Raw genomic sequence first — 19,788 nt, 5'->3', positions numbered from 1 at the left:
GCGTGAGTGCCAGTGTCATTCATTTATTTTACATGTCTTACAACATATATACATGCATTCACAGTCGAGTAAAATCAGATATAAGCATACAAAGACGCTTAGAACTCACGTTAAGCCGATGGTAGCACACTGAATGCGAATGCACAATTTGATGCAGGCAAAAGTATTGACTGTTACTAACAAAGGTTTTATAGCAATATTATAAATGTGGCGACAGAATAGCCTAGAACTTGGGTAAGCCTTGCGTTTAGTAGCCTAATTGCGGTGATAGCCAAAACTATCCTACAACCAAAGAAAGTAAAGGTGATTAGTAGGCCTACCTGCGTTAGGCAAATAAAGGACGGGACTGCACCCTTCACAAACCGTAAAATAAAGTTTATTAGTTTTACAGTTGACAGTTCACCATCAGTCCACACAACCAATTCTGGTTTCCCTTGCACTAGCCATTTCGGCCAGAGCCTATTCTGTCTGTTTTTAAAGCGCAAGTTTTGCAAGTTTTGGTGAATTTCTGTAGACACAGTGCCACCTATAGGCCTGGGGTATGAAGTAACGTGTTGAGTCGTGTTGAGATGGATTCGTTTGGACGCAAATATTCTTGATACGGTTCCAGGGAAGACGGAGGAAAAAAAAGATGGGTTTGGTACGTGTGGTACGTCAGGTGTCTTGACAGAGAATGACAGATTTCCTTTAAAAATTTTCAGTTTTTTTCTTGGTGTTCATGACACCATGCACCTTAATTAGGTTCCCAAGGCTATGTACAACAAACACACCTTAAAGTGTTTCTAGCCAAAGAGCGCAATTTTCACTGTCACTCAGTAACTCCTACTGTTTACATTGGTAATTAAATGACTGGAAGGCTTTTACCTGGCATGGCCTCTAAATAATCTATTAGCAGTGAGGTCACTTTTGAAAACAATTTTGGGGACTTGGTGACCCCAAGATGATACCTTTGTCTGTAACTCTCTAACAGTGGTTCTTATGGAATTTTTTGCCTATCTTACCATCCTCCATACTGTACGTGGGGGCAAAAACCATGGGTCTTTGTTAGTGCTGGGCGGTATGACCAAAAATGTATATTATGTATATATAGGTATTTATATATATATATATTTTATAGGTATATATATATATATATATATATATATATATATAGTATTTTTCAAAATTCTTACGGTTTCAAGGTATATGACGGTATTTTTATTGTTCACAGCATTTTCTACAGGTTGAGAGAGGAACTATGGTACATTGACTATGGTCTATTGTACTGTCATGATGTAGAATAATTCCACACTAGTGGTAATGCAGTTTTGCATGGCCCCAGAAAATGATGCTGTTTACAAAGAGCCACTCATGATTCTAATGAAGAATCTAATCAGAATGCAAAGACAATTGCAGTCAAAATACAGAACTTTTACTGTGCAAATTTCACAAACATCTTGTATAAAACCAATACAAAGAGTAGTGCAACCTGCAATAATTATAATTTTTTGAAAATTATACAATTTAAAATAAAACCTCTCTGCTAATATGCTTACGCTGTCAAATAGGCCTATCAGAAACATGCCTTGTGTGGTTTAGCCTACATGACGTTAGTGGTAGACTAACGTTAACTTCATGTGGATGTGATGTCTTGTTAGCCTGCCATGAGCTTCGATTCGGTTCGTTAGGCAAAACATTAACAAAAAAGTTTGTTTTGGTGCACTGATGACAGTCAGCATAATTTCTAACTAGCCAGCTATTGCTCAGTGCATGTCTATAACATGCTTTACTTGCCACCTGGATAATTTCAGCGGGATGAGATGAGGTGAGATGAATGATAAGATCATTAAACTTCACTGTGTTCGGTGGGTTGCTAACGACATCACCAACTAGCTAGCTACAGCTGTTGAACAATCTCAATAGAATTTTGTGACGGTAAATCTCTTTCAATGCAGTATCCCTTAACGTTTTTCCTTAACTAAAGAAACAATTTAAAGGTATTCTGTGCAACACCCTTAAATAAACCCCTTACCTCAGGAGAAATTAAGCCTTAAGGGTCATACTTCAAGGGAAAAACTTAAGGTGTTTTGTGTTACCCTCACTATGCCTCGCAGTGGCACCATGCGTGCGTGCGAAAAAAGTACCGTCTGAAACACTGTCGCATATCATAACGAAAATATACACTGGTATACGGTGTGAACCGGTATACCGCCCAGCACTAGTATTTGTCCAAGCATGTTTGTCACATTTTCAGTTGATTAGAACCTTTTAATCATTGTTTTAACTGTAAATATAGGCATTAGGTAAGTACCTACTGTAGTGTTTATAGACATTCACTTTCTTTTTATTTAATTTGAGTATATTCTCTTGTCTTTCTGATGTTGAAAAATGACTAGAGGATTAGCTTCTGCCACTTTATTTTCATACCTTAGTGAAAAGGAAAGTCATGAACTACTTCTGAAAGTTCGCACTCTGATTAACTTTAATAAGTTTAAATTAGATAGGTAAATGCTGCTGTTAGGTTTTGTATATATATTTTTCTTGGGGTAACGCATTAGCCTACAATTCAAATTTCAGTAATTAGTTACAGTTACTAAATAACTGTAATGTCCATTCCAGTGTTACTCACACTATCTCTAATATATTGACTTATTGTTTCCATAGCTTATTTAAAATATAGATTAGCCTAGATACATTATTTCATAGAGTGCTAATACCACAATAGTCATGTTAGCAAACTTTGACGGTATGTAGGATTTTTTAAGGATTGTTGTTTCTTTGTCAAATGTAGGCCTATTGTGTTGAACACATAGTGTTTGCTTCACAAAACTTTAATTTTGTTGGCGGTTAATTAATAGTAGTGTTTTGACGTATTGATGTAACGTATCAGCAGATCAATTGGGCAAATACTGATACTGTAGCATTTTTCGCCATATAAGACAATTTCATATTTTGTAGCAAACTTTGTCAGGGACCCCCTGACAATGTGCTGCGGACCCCACTTTAAGAACCAATGCTCTACCGAACTAACCTGACCCTAGCCAGATGAATTTCGTTCTGCTTAGCTCCGCCTAGCTTCAATCACATCCATCTGAGCCAGTAGTGGAGAAATAACTTTTAAGAAATAATGTGTAGCCTACTAGCAGGCTACTGCAAAAAACAGTAATTCGGCTTGTAGATTATTTCTCCCTCTTTTAAATTGGAGCGAGCATGGAGTGATTTCACTGCAGTGGGATGATTTTTAAGTGGAGCAGGTGGTGCGACCTGACACGAATTTGAGCGAAAGAGCGGCCGAGTAAACGGCCACCTGTGCCTAGCGCAGTGTTGACTTGCACGTCTTTTTAAGAAGGTGAGTGTAAAGCCAAGGAGGATGGCTTGTAGTGACTGATCACATTTGCACATTTTGTTGTGTTGCACTTTCTTTTGCATTTGTTCTATAGTTTGTAATAGTCTTTGTTAAAATTGCACAAATTACACAAATATTTTGAAATATTTGTGTACTGTTGTATAGTTTGTTTGGTGTTATTACTTTGCTAACTGTTTAATAAATAATTGTTAAATGTACAGTCTGTAGTGTATCGCACAAACAAGACACCAGCCAGCATCCACAACCGGTCGGACCGAATGTATGTGAGAGTGTGAATATCTGTTTATGCACATGTGTGCATATGGAATGGGTTAACATGACCCCTGGAGGCAAACATATGCAAAAAAATGGTCATCCTAGGCCCTATGGTTCTCAAGATATTCACAGAAAACTCTGTTGTTGTACGGTCACTAAATGTGCACATAAATTTATTCATGTTTTTTATTTATTTATTTATTGTATGGCCCCCCCATGAACGAAAGTCCACGAAACTTGGCATGCATTCAGAGGGTGTCATAATGATCCTACACTTTCAATTTCGTGCAGTTTTGACCATGTCAGCCAGAGATATTGTGATTACAACACCTAATATTTTTGCTTTTTAATTTTTAACTAGGTGGCGCTATACATGAAATGAGTGGTTATGGAATGGGTTGACATGGCCCCTTAAGATCAACATACAAAAAAAGGTGGCCCTCCTAAACCCTGTGGTTCTCAAGATATTCACAGAAAACTGTGTCCGCCCTACCCTCCTTTCCAGTCCAGCGGGGGGGCTACAGATCAAAACGAAAAACAATGGTTCCATGCTATCCTTGTGGGGCTATATGCCCACCAAGTTTCGTGCACCCTGGTCTTTCAGTGTCCTGGGAACCCTTGACAGAAAATTGGCCATGCAAAAAAGAAAAAAATGAAAAAAATCTGACTAAACCTTCTCTGCGCGGCGGTCATAATAACATATAAACAACTCACCATAGACTTCTGACCAGGTTTCTCTTGGTCAGTGGTGTAATGTGTTTTAGGTGGTGTACAATAGCGATTTAACAATGCACTAGGCCAGTGGTTCTCAACCTTTTTTCAGTGATGTACCCCTGTGAAATATTTTTTCAGCCAAGTACCCCCTAACCAGCGCACAAGAATTACCGCTATATGCTTCAACCACGACTCCATCGTTTGAGTTTTGACAGTGATTGACAGGTGATGGCGGGTGGCATGTGACCAGGGGCGTAGCTACAGATTTTTGAGGGGTATGCAACAACAATATTGGCGCCCTCCCCCCCAAAAAAAACACAAACAACTAAAGCAAAACAACACAAGGTGTGCTAACTGATGTTACATTTCCTACAGTGCATTTCCAGAATGCCACCTCCCTGGCCCACATATTTGTAAAGATATCACATATTAATCCTTACTGAAATTCAATCTGAAATTACAATAAAGTGACAGTGACACTAACGGTTATATCAGGGTATCTGCACATTTTAAAGACTTTTTAGACCTTTTCAAGAGATCTAAATGAAAAAAGTAAGACTATACCACGGCAAAAAGATACATACGACAACTTAAAACTGTTTTATGCAATAGTTTTTCTACTAATTTTAACCCCCACCCCATTTTGGATGTCTACAGAAGTTACCAAATATATTTTGGCGAAAAAATAAATAATTGTGTGTGAATTACCTTCACAGCTATAAATGCCCAATTTTAGGGTCTGGGCTGCTTGCTTTTGAAGCTGGCTGTACATATCTGGTTGTGCTTACTGGCTGAGGCTGACTGTTCTTCACCTGTGTCTGTAGTAGACTAGGCTACTTGCCAAAGACACTGGACTGGATTCCCTTCAATATTTTTTTCAAAGTTAGGCTACGCTATTTAAATATTTTAATAGGCCTACTTTATATAATTTAGTATGTGCATCTGTTGTCCCATGCAGCACAGCAAATTAAAGTTAATCCACTACTTTACATTTTGCAAACCAGTTGTATCTAAACCAATCAAAGCTTGACTGAAACATTGTAAAACCATTGACTTGTTTTAAATTAAGAGGTCCTCCTGGCATGATCCTGCTGAAAACTGCTGGTTTCATCTCAAACACGCACGTATTATGAACGCATGTTTTTTTTTTATGTAGCCAGTCGCCGTTCATTCGCCGACATTCAAAAAATATGTTATATTTCACAACTTTTGCGAAGTAGGCTAGGCCTACTGGGAAACGCTGGCAAGAAAGCTGCTGACAGATATTACAGGTATTATAACTTAGACAGATATTTTCTTCCCTAGGCTAGGCCAGCAACACACGCTGGAAAGATCAACTTAACATGTACATTTCCTCCTGACTGCGAAAACGTTTGTCTTCTTTTTATGTCAGTCCGTGGTTCCTTGGTCCGTGGTACAATGGGACGCCAGACCCTCTTGTAACAGCTGTACTCAGTGATACTGCAGACTCGTAAAAGTAGTTAGAAAATAAGGCAGAAAAACGACAAGTTTCCTCGTGCTGCTTCCTAATGTTGGAATGTGCAAAAATGTACAAACAATCAAGAGGATGCCTTCTTGTATGTGATTTCTGCAACAGTGATACTGCAAACGTGTTGATAGCCTATTGTTGATTTATATGCTGTAACCTAAAGCATGTCACACAGTAGCCTAGCCTACAGAAAACACTTAATTGATGTGATATAATGATAACTTGTATGCCTACAATGGTTTATTAAACATCATAGTCATTTATTTAGTCAGTCATCATGTTCATGTTAATGAATAGAAAGGACACCTAAACGATAGCCATAAACCAAAATTTTGCGCAGTATCTGCTGTGAGTCCCTATGAGTGAATCACAAGCTCCTTCCAGCTGACTGGCAGATCTTGTGGACAGTCAGTCGCAATCGATTATTTAATAAATAAATGTGAACTGGCTTACCAACTGTCTTACCTCTGCACGAAAACGTCAGGCATATTTGTTCATAGCCTACTGTATTATTACCGTTTTCACACCTTTAACCACACCAGTGAAAAACATCTTCACTCTGCAACCACTACACTTTTTCCCGTAGCCTCATATCACTTATACAATTACTAAATACACAAAACCTGATGGAGACATTTCACTCGCTCTCTTGCACTCGCTGGTGGTCCCATACGCAAATTGAATACCTCCCTTTCGAAAATTCAAGACATCCCAGACAATTTAAGACTTTTTAGGCCTTAAAAACCGAAAGTTGTATTTAAGACTTTTTAAGGATCCGCGGGAACCCTGTTATATATACTGTTGGTGTGTAATTTATGTGGATGCATCGCACCATCAAGTAGATGACTATCCAAAACACTCTAATGTTGTGGGTAGAACATCAGCAAGTTACTACCCTCTGGAAGTACTGCACAATGAAGGGGATGCTCCTCTATGTACTACCAATATGTGGCACACACCTGGGTTTGTCCTGCGGGCCAGGGAAACCTCAATCTTTGATGTCCACAGTGAGTCAGGACTTGGCCTGATTTCTGCCTTTCAGTGTATCCATGATGTTGTGAAGGCATTGGGGTTGATATTAATATCCTGACCAGAAAGGAGAGTGCCATTTAATGGACAGCCACTAACATCCTTCTAGTAGCAACATAAGTTGCAAGGAGAGCACCCATACAAATCCTAATCAAGCTCATTTAGCCTTAGTGACTTGGCAGAGATAGCTTCAGTAACTTAGCAGAGACAGGGTATCTGTATGTATGGTTTCCAGATACAGATCTGTGTCTGTCTATAACTGTCAGCACTAGTTCTACTCACAGGTTTGGTCTGTTTTGGATAGTCATTGATGGGGTGATGTATCAATATAAATCACATATCAATTACACAACAACACACATATTTAGCCTTTAGTGTCACTTTGTTATTGTAACTTAAGATTGAATTTCAGTAAAGATTAATATGTGATCCCTTTAACAATATGTAGGTCGGGTCTGTGGTATTCTGGAAATGCATTTTTGTCACATTAGCACAACTTCAATAATATGCCCTTCTCACTTCCACGCTAACGAGCTTTGACTAAAAACGGTAACATCGAACTTTCTCAAAACACATCCGAATGACATGATTTGGATGTCAACTCAACGTATGTACTCCCAATCATCCGTAAATCGATCTAAAGTGCATTTTACTCCGGATAATTCCTTTAAAAGTGCAGTATGAGCATGGTAGCCACCTAGCTATCTGAATGGAATAGGCTATGTTTCAATCGGCATTCCTTAACAAACGCTAGTTAGTATGTTAACATTCATATTTGCAAGCCTCCAAGTACAGACGTCATCACTTTAAATCCTACCTGTTGCCTTTCACCGTCCACTTATTTACCTGCATCCCTTGACATGCCATCTCCTTTTCACTCTTTCTTTTTCTATTTTTAGTCGTCAACAATTTTTTTTTTTTTTTTGCTGTATCCACCTTTTTTCCATAGACGGCAACTCACTACTGTCGGCCTATCAGCTCGCCTAAGCCACTCACATCCCCCTCTCTCTCTTCTATGTCAAAATTCTATGATGGAATCTTATGAGATAGGGCGCCTACTCTAGCCTGTTAGTCCTCTAAAATGTTATAGGGCGCCTACTCTAGCCTGTTAGTCCTCTAAAATGTTATAGAACATTGATAAAATGTTGAAAGGATTTAGAAACGGACAGCAGTAGCTACAGTGGGTCCCAGTTAAGTTTGGATGGGTTCCTTCATGAATCACACACCCCATTTTCTCAGCAGAAATGGCACAAACTGCAGTTGACACAAACAACCACAAGGTGTCACTTGGGAGTTCTGCCACTACTATTTTTGATGCGACTTAACTGCTTCCATGACGCAGTGAGCCATTACTAAACATATATGATAATACAATAGCGTGAGTTTATATATCTTATACCCTATTTGTCACGGTTACTTATAGATTTGATAGTGTAACGATAAGCGCATGAGACTTTCAGCAGGGGCACGGGAACTTAAATTGATCACGGTAGTTTAAGCGTACACTTAAACAGACAAAACATTCTAATATGAGAATGTAGATGCAATTGTTGTAAAATGGTGCAGCTCCTTTAAGAAAGCCCCTGTGCGCAGGGATGGAAAGAGAGAAAACGAGAGGGGATGTGTGTTAGAACTTAGATGCGTGTGGAAAAAGTAGACGTGCTGTTGAGACTGGAGAGAGTCATATTCAAAATAATGCAAAAAATAAATCCGCAGATAAAACCAATTATCCTCATTCATTGCAACCGCAGCATGCCTGCTTGCCGAGGTTTAAAAGAAAAAGATATCAAAGCACCTTTTGCATTTGAATTTGAATTGCATTTACATTTGTTTTAAACAGCTGGACAAATGATTTAGCTAATTGATTATAGCCTGCACACCAGCAATTGTTGAACATTTACCTGTACAAGGCAGTAGCCCAGCCTAACAAGCATTATGCATGTTGTAGGCCTACTGTAGAAATTTCACTTAAATTGCAACCGCAACATGCCTGCTTGCCGACGTTCAAATGACAACGAAAAAGATATCAAAGCAACAAGAGGGTTGAGTCTGAATGACACGGAGTTCAGACTCATATTGCTCCTCATAACCATCTATAAAAAAAGTGTTTTTTCTTTTCTTTTTGAGCACGTCCGAATTCCAGGACATAACGCACTGGACCTTATAATAGGCTCGAGATATAATTCCAAAGGGGGCAGATAGGGGCCTACTGCACTTAAAACTTAAAAAGATTGAACGAAGCTTCCCCGAAAATTTGAAATTGCGATCAGTGACTGGCATCGGGTGAAGCTTTTCGGGTTGAACAGGCTATTAAAAACTATTTTACACCTCAATGTCACAGGAGAGACTGGGCTCTCCCTTCTATGAATTGAAAAAGACGCTATGCTACCTGCAAACTGGCCTATTTCATTGCTGAGTTTGCGGCAAAGCAAGACAATGTTTTTTCAGAGTCAGGATATGGCGATGTTAGCCTACAGACCAGTTTCCATAGTACACATCTTATCAACAGTTTGAATGTCGTGTGTGTTTCTGCTCATTGACAAATACCGTTCAGCACAATGATTCATGCCCAATTAATTTCCCATGTTAAAGTGTTCGCCTTTGTTACACTATTTGGTTTCTTGATGTAGCCTATGATACACCATATGGCCAAATAAGTGACTCAGCTAATGTTAATGGCTATACGGCCCTGCAGCTCCTCCTAAGACAGTGAGGAAAAAGTTAAAATACGCGATAAACCCGGGAAAAGTTGTTTATTTCGGTCCCGGTGATTATTTGTGACATTGTGCAAACGACAGCCTTTTCAAGGCATTTCAAGGAAGGTGTAGTAGCATGCAAGCTCCCAAATTGACCCAGTAGCCTACAGAAGGCATCAATAAATTGTTGGGACTGGGGAAGGTCATGCGTTTTTTCTCAATCACTTTGGAGGGTCATAGAAAAATGTCTTGCTGTCGAGGGAGGGTCACGTCTTTTTTGACTAACACTCCCAAAACTCCTCCGGTAGCCCCTTAAATAAATAACGAACAGTCCCTAATTGATTATAGCCTGTAGGCCTACACCAGCAATTGTTGAACATTTACCTGTACAGGACATTGACAGTAGCCCAGCCTAACAAGCAGATGTTGCAAAAGACATCAAAAGACGCAATTAATCAGAAATAAATAATGTAATCTGCATCGCTTTATTTAACAAACTGCGAGCAACAAGAGGGTTGAGTTCGCTGTGAGGCCAAACCCAAGAGCAGAGCCTATCTGTTAAGGCACTCGATAGGCCATATGGGGAAAATATACAAGAAAAAACAAGATAGTGGTAAGTTATAAATTACACTGGATAAAATAGCTCTACTTGTCTTGTACAAATGGTGTAATGTCGCAGCAGGAAGGCTAGCCTAGCAAAAAATGTTTATGTTAACTACCTGGCTGACGCCCCATGCTGCTTGTAACAAACTAGAACAGTTAGCGCAACTTTTTTTTTAGAACGGATGGAATATGGTTACATACTGTAATATGTTTATTAACGGGATAAGGAAGACGCAGATCTGTTCCAGAATCACTATTTATCGTATTTAATGACATAACATTGCTATAGCTTTGTAATAGGTTTTGATGAAAGTGGCATAGCTTCTCTGCTATACTAACTATTCGACCGTGATAATCTATTTACCAAATGGGGGTTAGGAAAACCACACGATAAATTCCGTGCATCAAAGCAGACTGGAACATTCATGTCTAGTAGTAGTAGTAGTTCATGCACGCCAGCTGTTTACTGTCTTTAAAGCATCAGGTGCGTCTGTCTAATTCTCAAACCGCAGAATGCTTAAATGCTATGTTAAGCTACAAGTAGGCCTAGGTCAATGTATAACATTAGCTTGGGATGTTTTTACAGTAAGCATTGGTAGTTGTGAAAACAGCTGCATCCCTTCTAAATATCAAAATATGGAAATGCTAACATACCTTTTCTTTCTCCCTCAAGGTGCTTTGCTTAAATTTCTCAGCCCTCAGGCTCTTCCTAAGGATACCTCCACTGATGAAGATGGCCTGAAAGGTTAATCTTATGTGTGTGTGTGTGTGTGTGTGTGTGTGTACTTGTATTTATGTTGGATTTTTAAATTGCTATACAACCTGCACTCTTTATAGTTTGAACAATGCATCCTTTTTCTGCATAAGATGGCAGTGTTTTATTTTCTCGCTTTGTTAGAACTGAAAAATGTTAATGTGAGTGTGTGTGTGTGTGTTTAAGTATGTTGGATTTAGTTATTGTGCACTTTTTTACATTTATATTGGATTTTATGGTACTGTGGTGTTTTTGCAAATGTTCAAAACTAATGCACAGTATATATATATGCAACTGCAGTATTGCACTGTCAAAATTTTGTGTTTATATAAACTGTGGGTGAACTTAAACTGTATGGCTATGCGGTGGTTCCTGTAGGCTTTGCGTGCGGTGGGGGGGGGCCTCCATGTCCATTTTGTTTGGGGCCCCCAAATTCCTTGAAACGGCCCTGGTAACGAGCTGTGTGCGCCTGGAAAGACAATAGAAGATGCTTTCTGAATAGCACAGCGAAGACGGCTCTGGTCATCCCATACCCTCCCCCCACTTCCTGTAGCCTACCATTATGACTTGTTGCCGTTTTGGGACATTAAGCTTTTTCACGTTAAGCCCCCCTCCCCCACTCCCTTCTTTCACAAGCAGTGGGGGAGCACGGGGCACAAAGTAACACTTTTTGGTAGACAAAGGAGGGTTCTCCGCGCTTCAGTCGTTTGGCGACAATCCGGTGCAACCAGGCCAGCTCAGATGTCTTCTTAATTTTCTTTATTCTTTAGTAAAAGGTGCAGAACATTATTAAACTTTGACTAACGTTTCGATGTGTCGATGTTTTTGACTAACGAACATCGAAACGTTAGTCAACGTTTAATAATGTTCTGCACCTTTTACTAAAGAATAAAGAAAATTAAGAAGACAGCTGAGCTGCACCGGGCGCCTTCTCTCTAACACTTTTGGCTTTGGCTAAATATTTCTAAAATCATTTGAGTTTCACTAGTCACATGTTTTAACAAGGAACACTTGTTATTGAACTAATAACAGACGTGTGTCGAAAATTGACTTTATTTCCATACGGAGAAATAACATATGCAGAGTCTAACCAAGGTCAATCTTGCCAAAAAGCCCTCAAACCTGAAAACACATGAGGGGAAACGTGCAAAACATCACAAAATTAACTAAACTAAACTAACATGCGCATATTTTTGTATTGCAATCATTGTAGCCTACAGTTGTAACAACGCGTAACAGTCGTTTTTACTCCCGTGATAGCGCCATTATAAAGAACGTTTAACGTGTCCCAAAAACAGATATCAACTAATCACCAAACGTCTTATAACAAGTATTGCCAGGAGCAACAACTTGCAAAAAATGATGAAAATAGGCCTTTTTATGGCTCTGCTCCTGCCTAGATTCGAACTCAGAACTGCCTGAAAGTTGCAGACCTGTTCTGGAAATACACGCATTAACCCACTCGACCGCCAGACAACGCTGTCTGCTTCGAGTAGGCCTATTGGGTAGGACTGTAGCCTACACTGGTTGCTGTGGCACAGTCTTGAGTGACCGAATTCGTTTTCCTTTGTCATATGAATGCTGTCATTTTGTTAACATTACTGTTAAGGAGATGCTGTAGGCAAAGGCTATATTTAACCTCGTTAGTGTAGTAAAACAAATCAGAACTATTCACAAGGTTTCTGGGCAGCATATTTATGTTCTGTTAGCAAGCGGACTTCTCATGACTACCGACAAAGTAGCCTACTGCCAGCTGACCAAGCTCTCATTTTAAAACATTACTGAGAGACAGGCACTGTACAATCAAGACATCTTGCCACTGAATCAAAAACTATGTTTAACATTATGTACAAAGCTTATAGGCTACAGTGGACTAGCATGTTGCAGGGGCTGCTAAAAACACAGAGAAACGCACTGAAAACTTCGGCCAATCACAGCCCTTGCTGTCGAATGCTCCGTCGGTTCGACCGTGGAACGCATACAGCGGACTATGCTGCCCCTGCGGCTGCAGTTGTACTTACATTTCACCCAGCTGCGTGAATCACCTTGATGGTGAATGAAGTGTCAATTCTTAACTGTACATATAGAAAATACCAAATATATTATTTTATTTTTTTTACCATCGCTTTGGTGCCCCCATGCGCCGCATATAGCGCATACCCACTTTTTGCGCCACTGCATGTAACAGGTTGGTTCGAACCATCCTGGTATGGGGGTGACTCTGGGTTTTTAGGATAATTAAATTGAATAGCCTACTGAAATATAAAATTCATTTTATGAACTTACATTTTCCTAAAATATTTATTAAATAATTGTTTTTAAAGTATTTTTGCATGGAGTCTACTTTTTAAATATATGTATACTTTATTTTTTTCATGTATTAGTACTAGCATTGATTTTATTTTGATTTTTAAAGAATTAAAATATAAAAAGCGTATTATAAAAAATAGCTCTACATGCATTTCATGTGTGTGTAGGGCAAACCGTCCTGAATCTGGCAATATCATTGCCACGGTGGAGGGATTCTCTGGGGCTGAGCAATTTACAGACATATGTGGTGTGCGCCTTACAGAAATAAATGCCTTTTTTTATTTAGTGATTAAAAATGACCTTTCTGCGCTCCATATCTGTACCACAAACTGATCTGACCTGACTTGACCCGAGTTTACGTGTTAGCCTGTGTGTGCCTGTCTGCACTCATGATTCTCTACAACTTTTTACTGCATTGCCATGAACAAAGTAAAGGCAAAAAAGGTGTTTCTTTGTCGAACAAATTGGGATGCAATGTGAGCCTTGAATTGAATGCCATGCAGGAATTTGCTAGGATCTCAAAACCGGATTATGCCTTACTATTAGGCCTACTATTACTTTGCCATAGAGAAACACACAATAGCCTTGGATTATAAACATGCTTTGCCACAAAAACAGACAAAAAAGTGAGGTAAGTCGAGCTATATGAAGTTATTATTTTGCCGTCACTTCGTCTGTTTCATAACCCAGAAGGATTTACTTGCTATCAAATGATAGCTCCGTGTCTCCTCTTTCATCTGACATGCGTGGCATTTCTATCACAGGTCCGCGAGTAATTCAAACGAGAGTAATGGGTGTGCAGCATTGGTTTTTGTACATGACATTATTTTGCAGTCACTTTGTCTGTTTTCATAAGCCAGAAGGATCGACATACTTGGTACCAATGGATAGCCCTGTGTCTCCTCTTTCATCTGATATGCTTGCCATATCTATGCATTCACAGGTTTGCGAGTAATTTAAACGTGAGTAATAGGTGCGCAGGGACGCAGAGACTGTAAATATGATGCAATTTGATTTCATTTCATGATTTTTTTTTTATCTTCATACGTTAACGTACAGACAAGTGCGTGGTCTCGTTGGAAAGCCCCACTTCTGCTCTGTAACACAATAAAGGCTTCTCACTGTTATGAACAGTTGCGGAGCAATTTAACAGAGAAGAAAGGGTGTGTTTTTGACGCACTTTGCGTCAATCGGCTTCTAGGTTAAAAGGGTTAAAATCTCACGTACCCCCTGGAGTGCCTTCACGTACCCCCATTTGAGAACCACTGCGCTAGGCCACTCCCTAGGTTGTTAATTACCATACCCCTGGGTGCATTGTTTAAAAAATAGACGTTCAAAATAAAAAAATAAACTTTTCGCCGGGTGTGCAGTTTCAGCAGTTGTGTTACCTGAAGTTTCTCAGTTGCTAGTTATCAAATTCAAGGGCTGTAATATGCATTTTAGTCCAGTTAAGGGATTGGCTGGAATATGCAAAATATAACATTATAGGTGTGGTTCAAATGAAAAGCCCCTCACCCCTTACTACATGAAGGCATAAGGCAGATACTGATTTCAGTGATCGGTAATCACAATTGACTATGTTGTAAAAAAGAGCTTAGTTAACTTGAATGCAACAGTTGAACAAATTTGCGCGGCGTGATTATGAATCTAACCGGATTTACGCATGATTTAGCCATTCATCTTCTATGCCAACAACAATCCTTGCTTAACTGTTTTATGTGTTCTTTAAACGTGCATGCAGATGAGGGGTAGATTCGTCGCGAAAGAAAGGGAGAGAGAGAGCGGGGCAAGGAAAGGAGAGCCGTCACAAGTCAACATAGGAAACACTATTTTTTGTTTGGGGCTGTCCCTACTTTGTTTCCAGTTTTCGGAACCTGGGCTGCCTACAAAGACCAGGTTTTTTACAGTTTGCTAAAGGAATGGGCAGCTAGCGGTCATGAAGAGATGATATATGTATATGTATACCCCTTGTTTGTTGGCAGCCAGTGTTATCTTGAGGAGGAAGTCCTCTTCAAGGAAGGGACGGACAGCATCATGGATGATTACCACCTTTGGTTTTTGCAATTTTGGACCAAAGCCTTGTTCACTGAAGGCCAGCAATCCATTAAAAATGGACCGGTGTCTAGTTGATCCTCCTTCAACTATTTTGACTTTAGTGTGGTTGTATTTCTGAATAATGTCTGTCATCAAGTCATGACTCTCCTTGGCAACCACAACAACAATACTGTCAATCCAAAACACTCTGAAAAAAGAAATAACAAATGTATTATTAATTTCAAAATTCAGATTCATCCATACATGCCTTATACAAGTTACCAACCTACTACACAGACCTCATCTAATAGTAACATAAAGTGTAAGTGTAATATCTGCATAAAGTGTGTGATCATGAATAGGCCTACATTATTTTTTTATTTTCTATTCATTTTTATTTTTTATTACATTTACTTTCTTTATTGTAATTTGGTGATGTTTGTTTTTATTACAGTGCATGAAAATTGCCCATTGTAAGATTATATTCCGATGACCTCCTTTATGGACCCAATTCCATTCAACTATGGGTCATTCTGTGTCAAATCACCCAGTGGCTGACAGGTCACCCTCTCCAAAAAAATCTGAAAAAATCACAGATGTAGACCAAATCTATGCATAGATCTTAAATACTATATCTGTATCAGTAATGGTTCCAAAACTACAGCCCTTTGAAGTTTCAAGTCATTTTAAGCATCGTGGTGAACAATCCTTTTTGTTCAACTTCCAACATTCACGGGCAGCCGTGGCCCACTGGTTAGCACTCTGGACTTGTAACCGGAGGGTTGCCGGTTCGAGCCCCGACCAGTGGGCCACGGCTGAAGTGCCCTTGAGCAAGGCACCTAACCCCTCACTGCTCCCCGAGTGCAGGCAGCTCACTGCGCCGGGATTAGTGTGTGCTTCACCTCACTGTGTGCTGTGTTTCACTAATTCATGGATTGGGTTAAATGCAGAGACCAAATTTCCCTCACGGGATCAAAAGAGTATATATACTTATACTTATTATTGGTTCTTTTGGTATTTCACACACATTAGTGAAACTATGTGAATAGAAGTACATTTTCCTATTGAATTTCAAAATCCAAATCAGATCAGACGTGTAATTTCCCCTCTGCAAAGCTCTGAAAATGGCTATAAATTCATTATGTGAAAAGACATCACCTTTGAGGGCTTCTCATTCAAAAAGTATGTGACACAAATTCATCATATTTTAAATTGGGCTTGATTTTCAAAAAGCTGTTTTCATCTTCTCATTTCACAATGTGGACAGTTAACAGGATTATTAAACATTTTACCATATATCATTCTGTATGTGAGCATAATCTGCCCAAAATTTGGGTTTGTTGCGGAGTTTCTTTATTGAGATAAGATTTGGGTACTGTGGTACTGGATCTGCAGTACTACTTTGCACCACATGTGGTGCTCTTTTAATACAATGGAAGTCAATCTAGAATAAGTCACTTGTTTGCTGCACATGTCCAATCTAAACACACAGTTTATGGTTCATAGTTGAATCGCTCCAAATAATTATTGCAACATTAACAACATACTACACATAAATAAATATTTAGAGAAAATAAACTGATCAAGTAAATTATAAACACATAAGACTGACTGGTCATCACACATGCAGCAAGAGGATTTTCTTGTCATGTATGTGTTAGCTTGTGTAGTCTTTCTTTAGGTTTTACCTCACGTGATTTACCCGGTGTATTGTATGTGACAACCCTGTTCGTGTATCGTGCTTGTTTTATTGACTTCCCTTGTGTTTCCTATGTAATGGTATCTTGGTCTTGGTATGTGTGTGATTCCCGCTTCCACGAATAAACCAACTGTGGACAACTGTGTGTGTCGCTATCAAATCATTACAGTATTAAAAGAGCACCACATGGTGCAAAGTGGTACTGCAAATCCAGTACAAATTCAGTGGATTTATAGACAAGATTTTTCAAAAATCTTATCTGAATGAAGAAACTCTTTTTAAAAATTAAAAAAAAAATCCTGTTAACTGTCCACGTGGTGAAATGAGAAGATGAAAAAAAAAAAAAAGTTAATACATGGACATGACCTTATAATACATGAGTGGGGGAAACAAATTTGTGTCACATACTTTTTGAATGAGAAGCCCTCAAAGGTGATGATGTCTTCACATAATGAATTCATAGCCATTTTCAGAGCTTTGCAGAAGGGAAATTACACAAGATACGTCTGATCTGATTGGATTTTTTAATTCAATAGGAAGTAGGCTACTTCTATGTACTTGTGGTCCACCGTTGGACCACCATCTCTTTAAATGTAACTTGTCATGAATGTTAAGAAAAGTTATTTAGAAAAACTTATTTTAGACCAATAGTGGCAAAATATTGGGTAATTTGTCTGCAACCCGCCAGCGGACCGCCAGAGACGTGCTAATCGCGGACTGGTGAAGCGCCTGATTTGGTTGCCCCGGAATTCCTGTTTCTTTACGCCCCTGTATTTAAAAGCTTGCGTTGTTGCTAGATTACAGTGCGTATTCTCTGTTCTGCATTACGTGTTCCGTATTTTCAGCTATGGAAACCTCTATAGTTTCTGCGTAGCCTAAAGATAGGGGGAATACAAATTCCAATAGGGAACGAAATCGGGTGTTTCACCTTCAACACACCACCATGATATGCCCGTGAAACAATTAAATTACCTCTCAAAGGCATGAATTGTGTAACTTATCAAAGGCCTTCCTAGAATCTTGCAGAATTGTTTGGGTGTTGATAGTCCAGTTCTCTCGCCGGAGCCAGCGGCTGGCAGAACTACAGCTACAGGGAAATTCACTGGACAGCGTCCTTTCGTGAGCTCGCTCAAACAGTCCTCATTTGTCGCATCCCGTTGTCGTTCGACAGTCCTCTCTGAACATGTTTCATGTTCCTCCATTCCACGTGACAATGTTCTATGCAGAAATCCAAAAGCAACGGGAGAAACTATCTAACGCTTACAACAGTGTTACGGGCTCTAGATGCTGAAGCACCGTGAACCTAGCGAAAATAGAATGTTCGTACCGGATGGCCGCTAAAAGTTAGCTTTTTCTTTCAAAATAAAAGTCCCGCTAACCACGTTGGGTTTAATGGAGATCGTTCAGAATAATGAAACAAACTTTTGATTTGACTAACCCTATAACATAAACCTATGTAAAATAAATAATTTATTAGAAAAAGACTGGCTAAATGTTCAAAAATGTGTTTAGTTTATGATACAAGGATACAAGGGCGTTTATTGTCACATGCATATAGTTACTGGAAGTAAGAAATGCAGTGAAATTATGTCTGGTGTCAGTCTATTTGTGCAAAGTGGGGGGGGGGGTAAAAAGTGCAGTAGAAGAGGGGTTTAGTAGATGAAGTGGGCTGCAAAAGAAAGGTGGACGGATTGAATTGGGGGGGGGCACCAACAAGGAGCACCCAAGAGCAACAGGGGCAAGGAAAAACTCCCTTACCAAGGAAGAAACCTTGGGCAGATCCAAGGCTCAAGGGGCTAACCCAGACATCCCAACTTGCAAAAAGTCATTTCAGGGAGGCATCACGAAGCCCAGTATGTCAGTACAACAAATAAGGAAGGCCTATAGATAGAAATTGTGAAAATAAAATATGTAGATTTTGGTAGTTTGGTCTTTTCATGTAGCCTTGGCAACTAGCCATCTAGTAGGCTATAGGCCTGAATAATATATGCACATGAATTGACACTTGTTAAACTCACCTCAACATGTCTTTTGAAATCATTTAACCCGCTGTGGGCAATGCTAAAGTCACTGTTTACAAACAGTGCAGCGTGCAAGACTAGGTCCATCATTATGTTTTACTCTTATGAGACAAGGGTAGCCTACACTTTGAAATGGGTCTCCTTTTTTTGAGGCACTGACTCTACCTTGACGCTCCTGTTTCTACTGAACTGATTAATTAAGTTCGGGAGAAAAGACATAAAAGCCAGCCTACACTGAAAACTGATTGGTTGATTTAGCGAAACAGGCCAATCAGGATGCTCTCTGTCTTTGATGCGCTCAGACACACACGCACCACCTCTCTCTCTCTCTCTCCCCTCGTGTGCGCGCTACACTCAGATGCACACGCGGTCTCGCATGCGCGCTCTTGATCGCTCACTCTAGATTCCGGGAGATTTTATCTAATTTGCGGGCGTCAGGGAGCCGCTATCAATATGCGGGAGACTCCCGGAACTTCCGGGAGACTTGGGATGTCTGCTAACCCAACTGCCAGGGGTCTTGGCTGAGGAGTGCTGAGGAGTGAATGAGTGCAAAGTCAGTATAGTGTGAGTTCAGAGTTGGGAAATGTTTGAGAGTGCTGAGAAGTGAATGTGTGCAAAGTCAGTATAGTGTGAGTTCAGAGTTGGGAAATGTTTGAGAGTGCTGAGAAGTGAATGTGTGCAAAGTCAGTATAGTGTGAGTTCAGAGTTCGGATGGCCTGGGGATAAAAACTTCTCCTGAGTCTCTCAGTTCTGGCTTTGTGACTACATAGGCGTCTTCTTGATTTCAGCGGTAGGAATAATCCATTGTTAGGATGAGAAGAGTCCTTCAGAATCTTTT

The 19,788-nt window shown here is 39.7% G+C and overlaps 1 protein-coding gene across 1 annotated transcript in view; it reads right to left on the bottom strand.

The window, feature by feature from the left end:
• Positions 1-18,241, bottom strand: part of crppa (CDP-L-ribitol pyrophosphorylase A) — a 96,403-nt gene extending 78,162 nt beyond the window's left edge. The window contains exons 1-2 of the mRNA XM_048261434.1: positions 17,902-18,241; positions 15,162-15,438 (exon numbers count right to left, since the gene is read on the bottom strand). Coding sequence (XP_048117391.1) covers positions 15,162-15,438; positions 17,902-18,131 — 507 coding nt within the window. The 5' untranslated portion in view covers positions 18,132-18,241. The remainder of the gene's footprint in view (positions 1-15,161; positions 15,439-17,901) is intronic.
• Positions 18,242-19,788: the final 1,547 nt, after the last annotated feature.

The sequence above is a fragment of the Alosa alosa genome, chromosome 13 (assembly GCF_017589495.1).
Source record: "Alosa alosa isolate M-15738 ecotype Scorff River chromosome 13, AALO_Geno_1.1, whole genome shotgun sequence".
Classification (NCBI taxonomy): domain Eukaryota; kingdom Metazoa; phylum Chordata; class Actinopteri; order Clupeiformes; family Clupeidae; genus Alosa; species Alosa alosa.
This window is presented reverse-complemented; position numbering and strand designations above follow the sequence as displayed.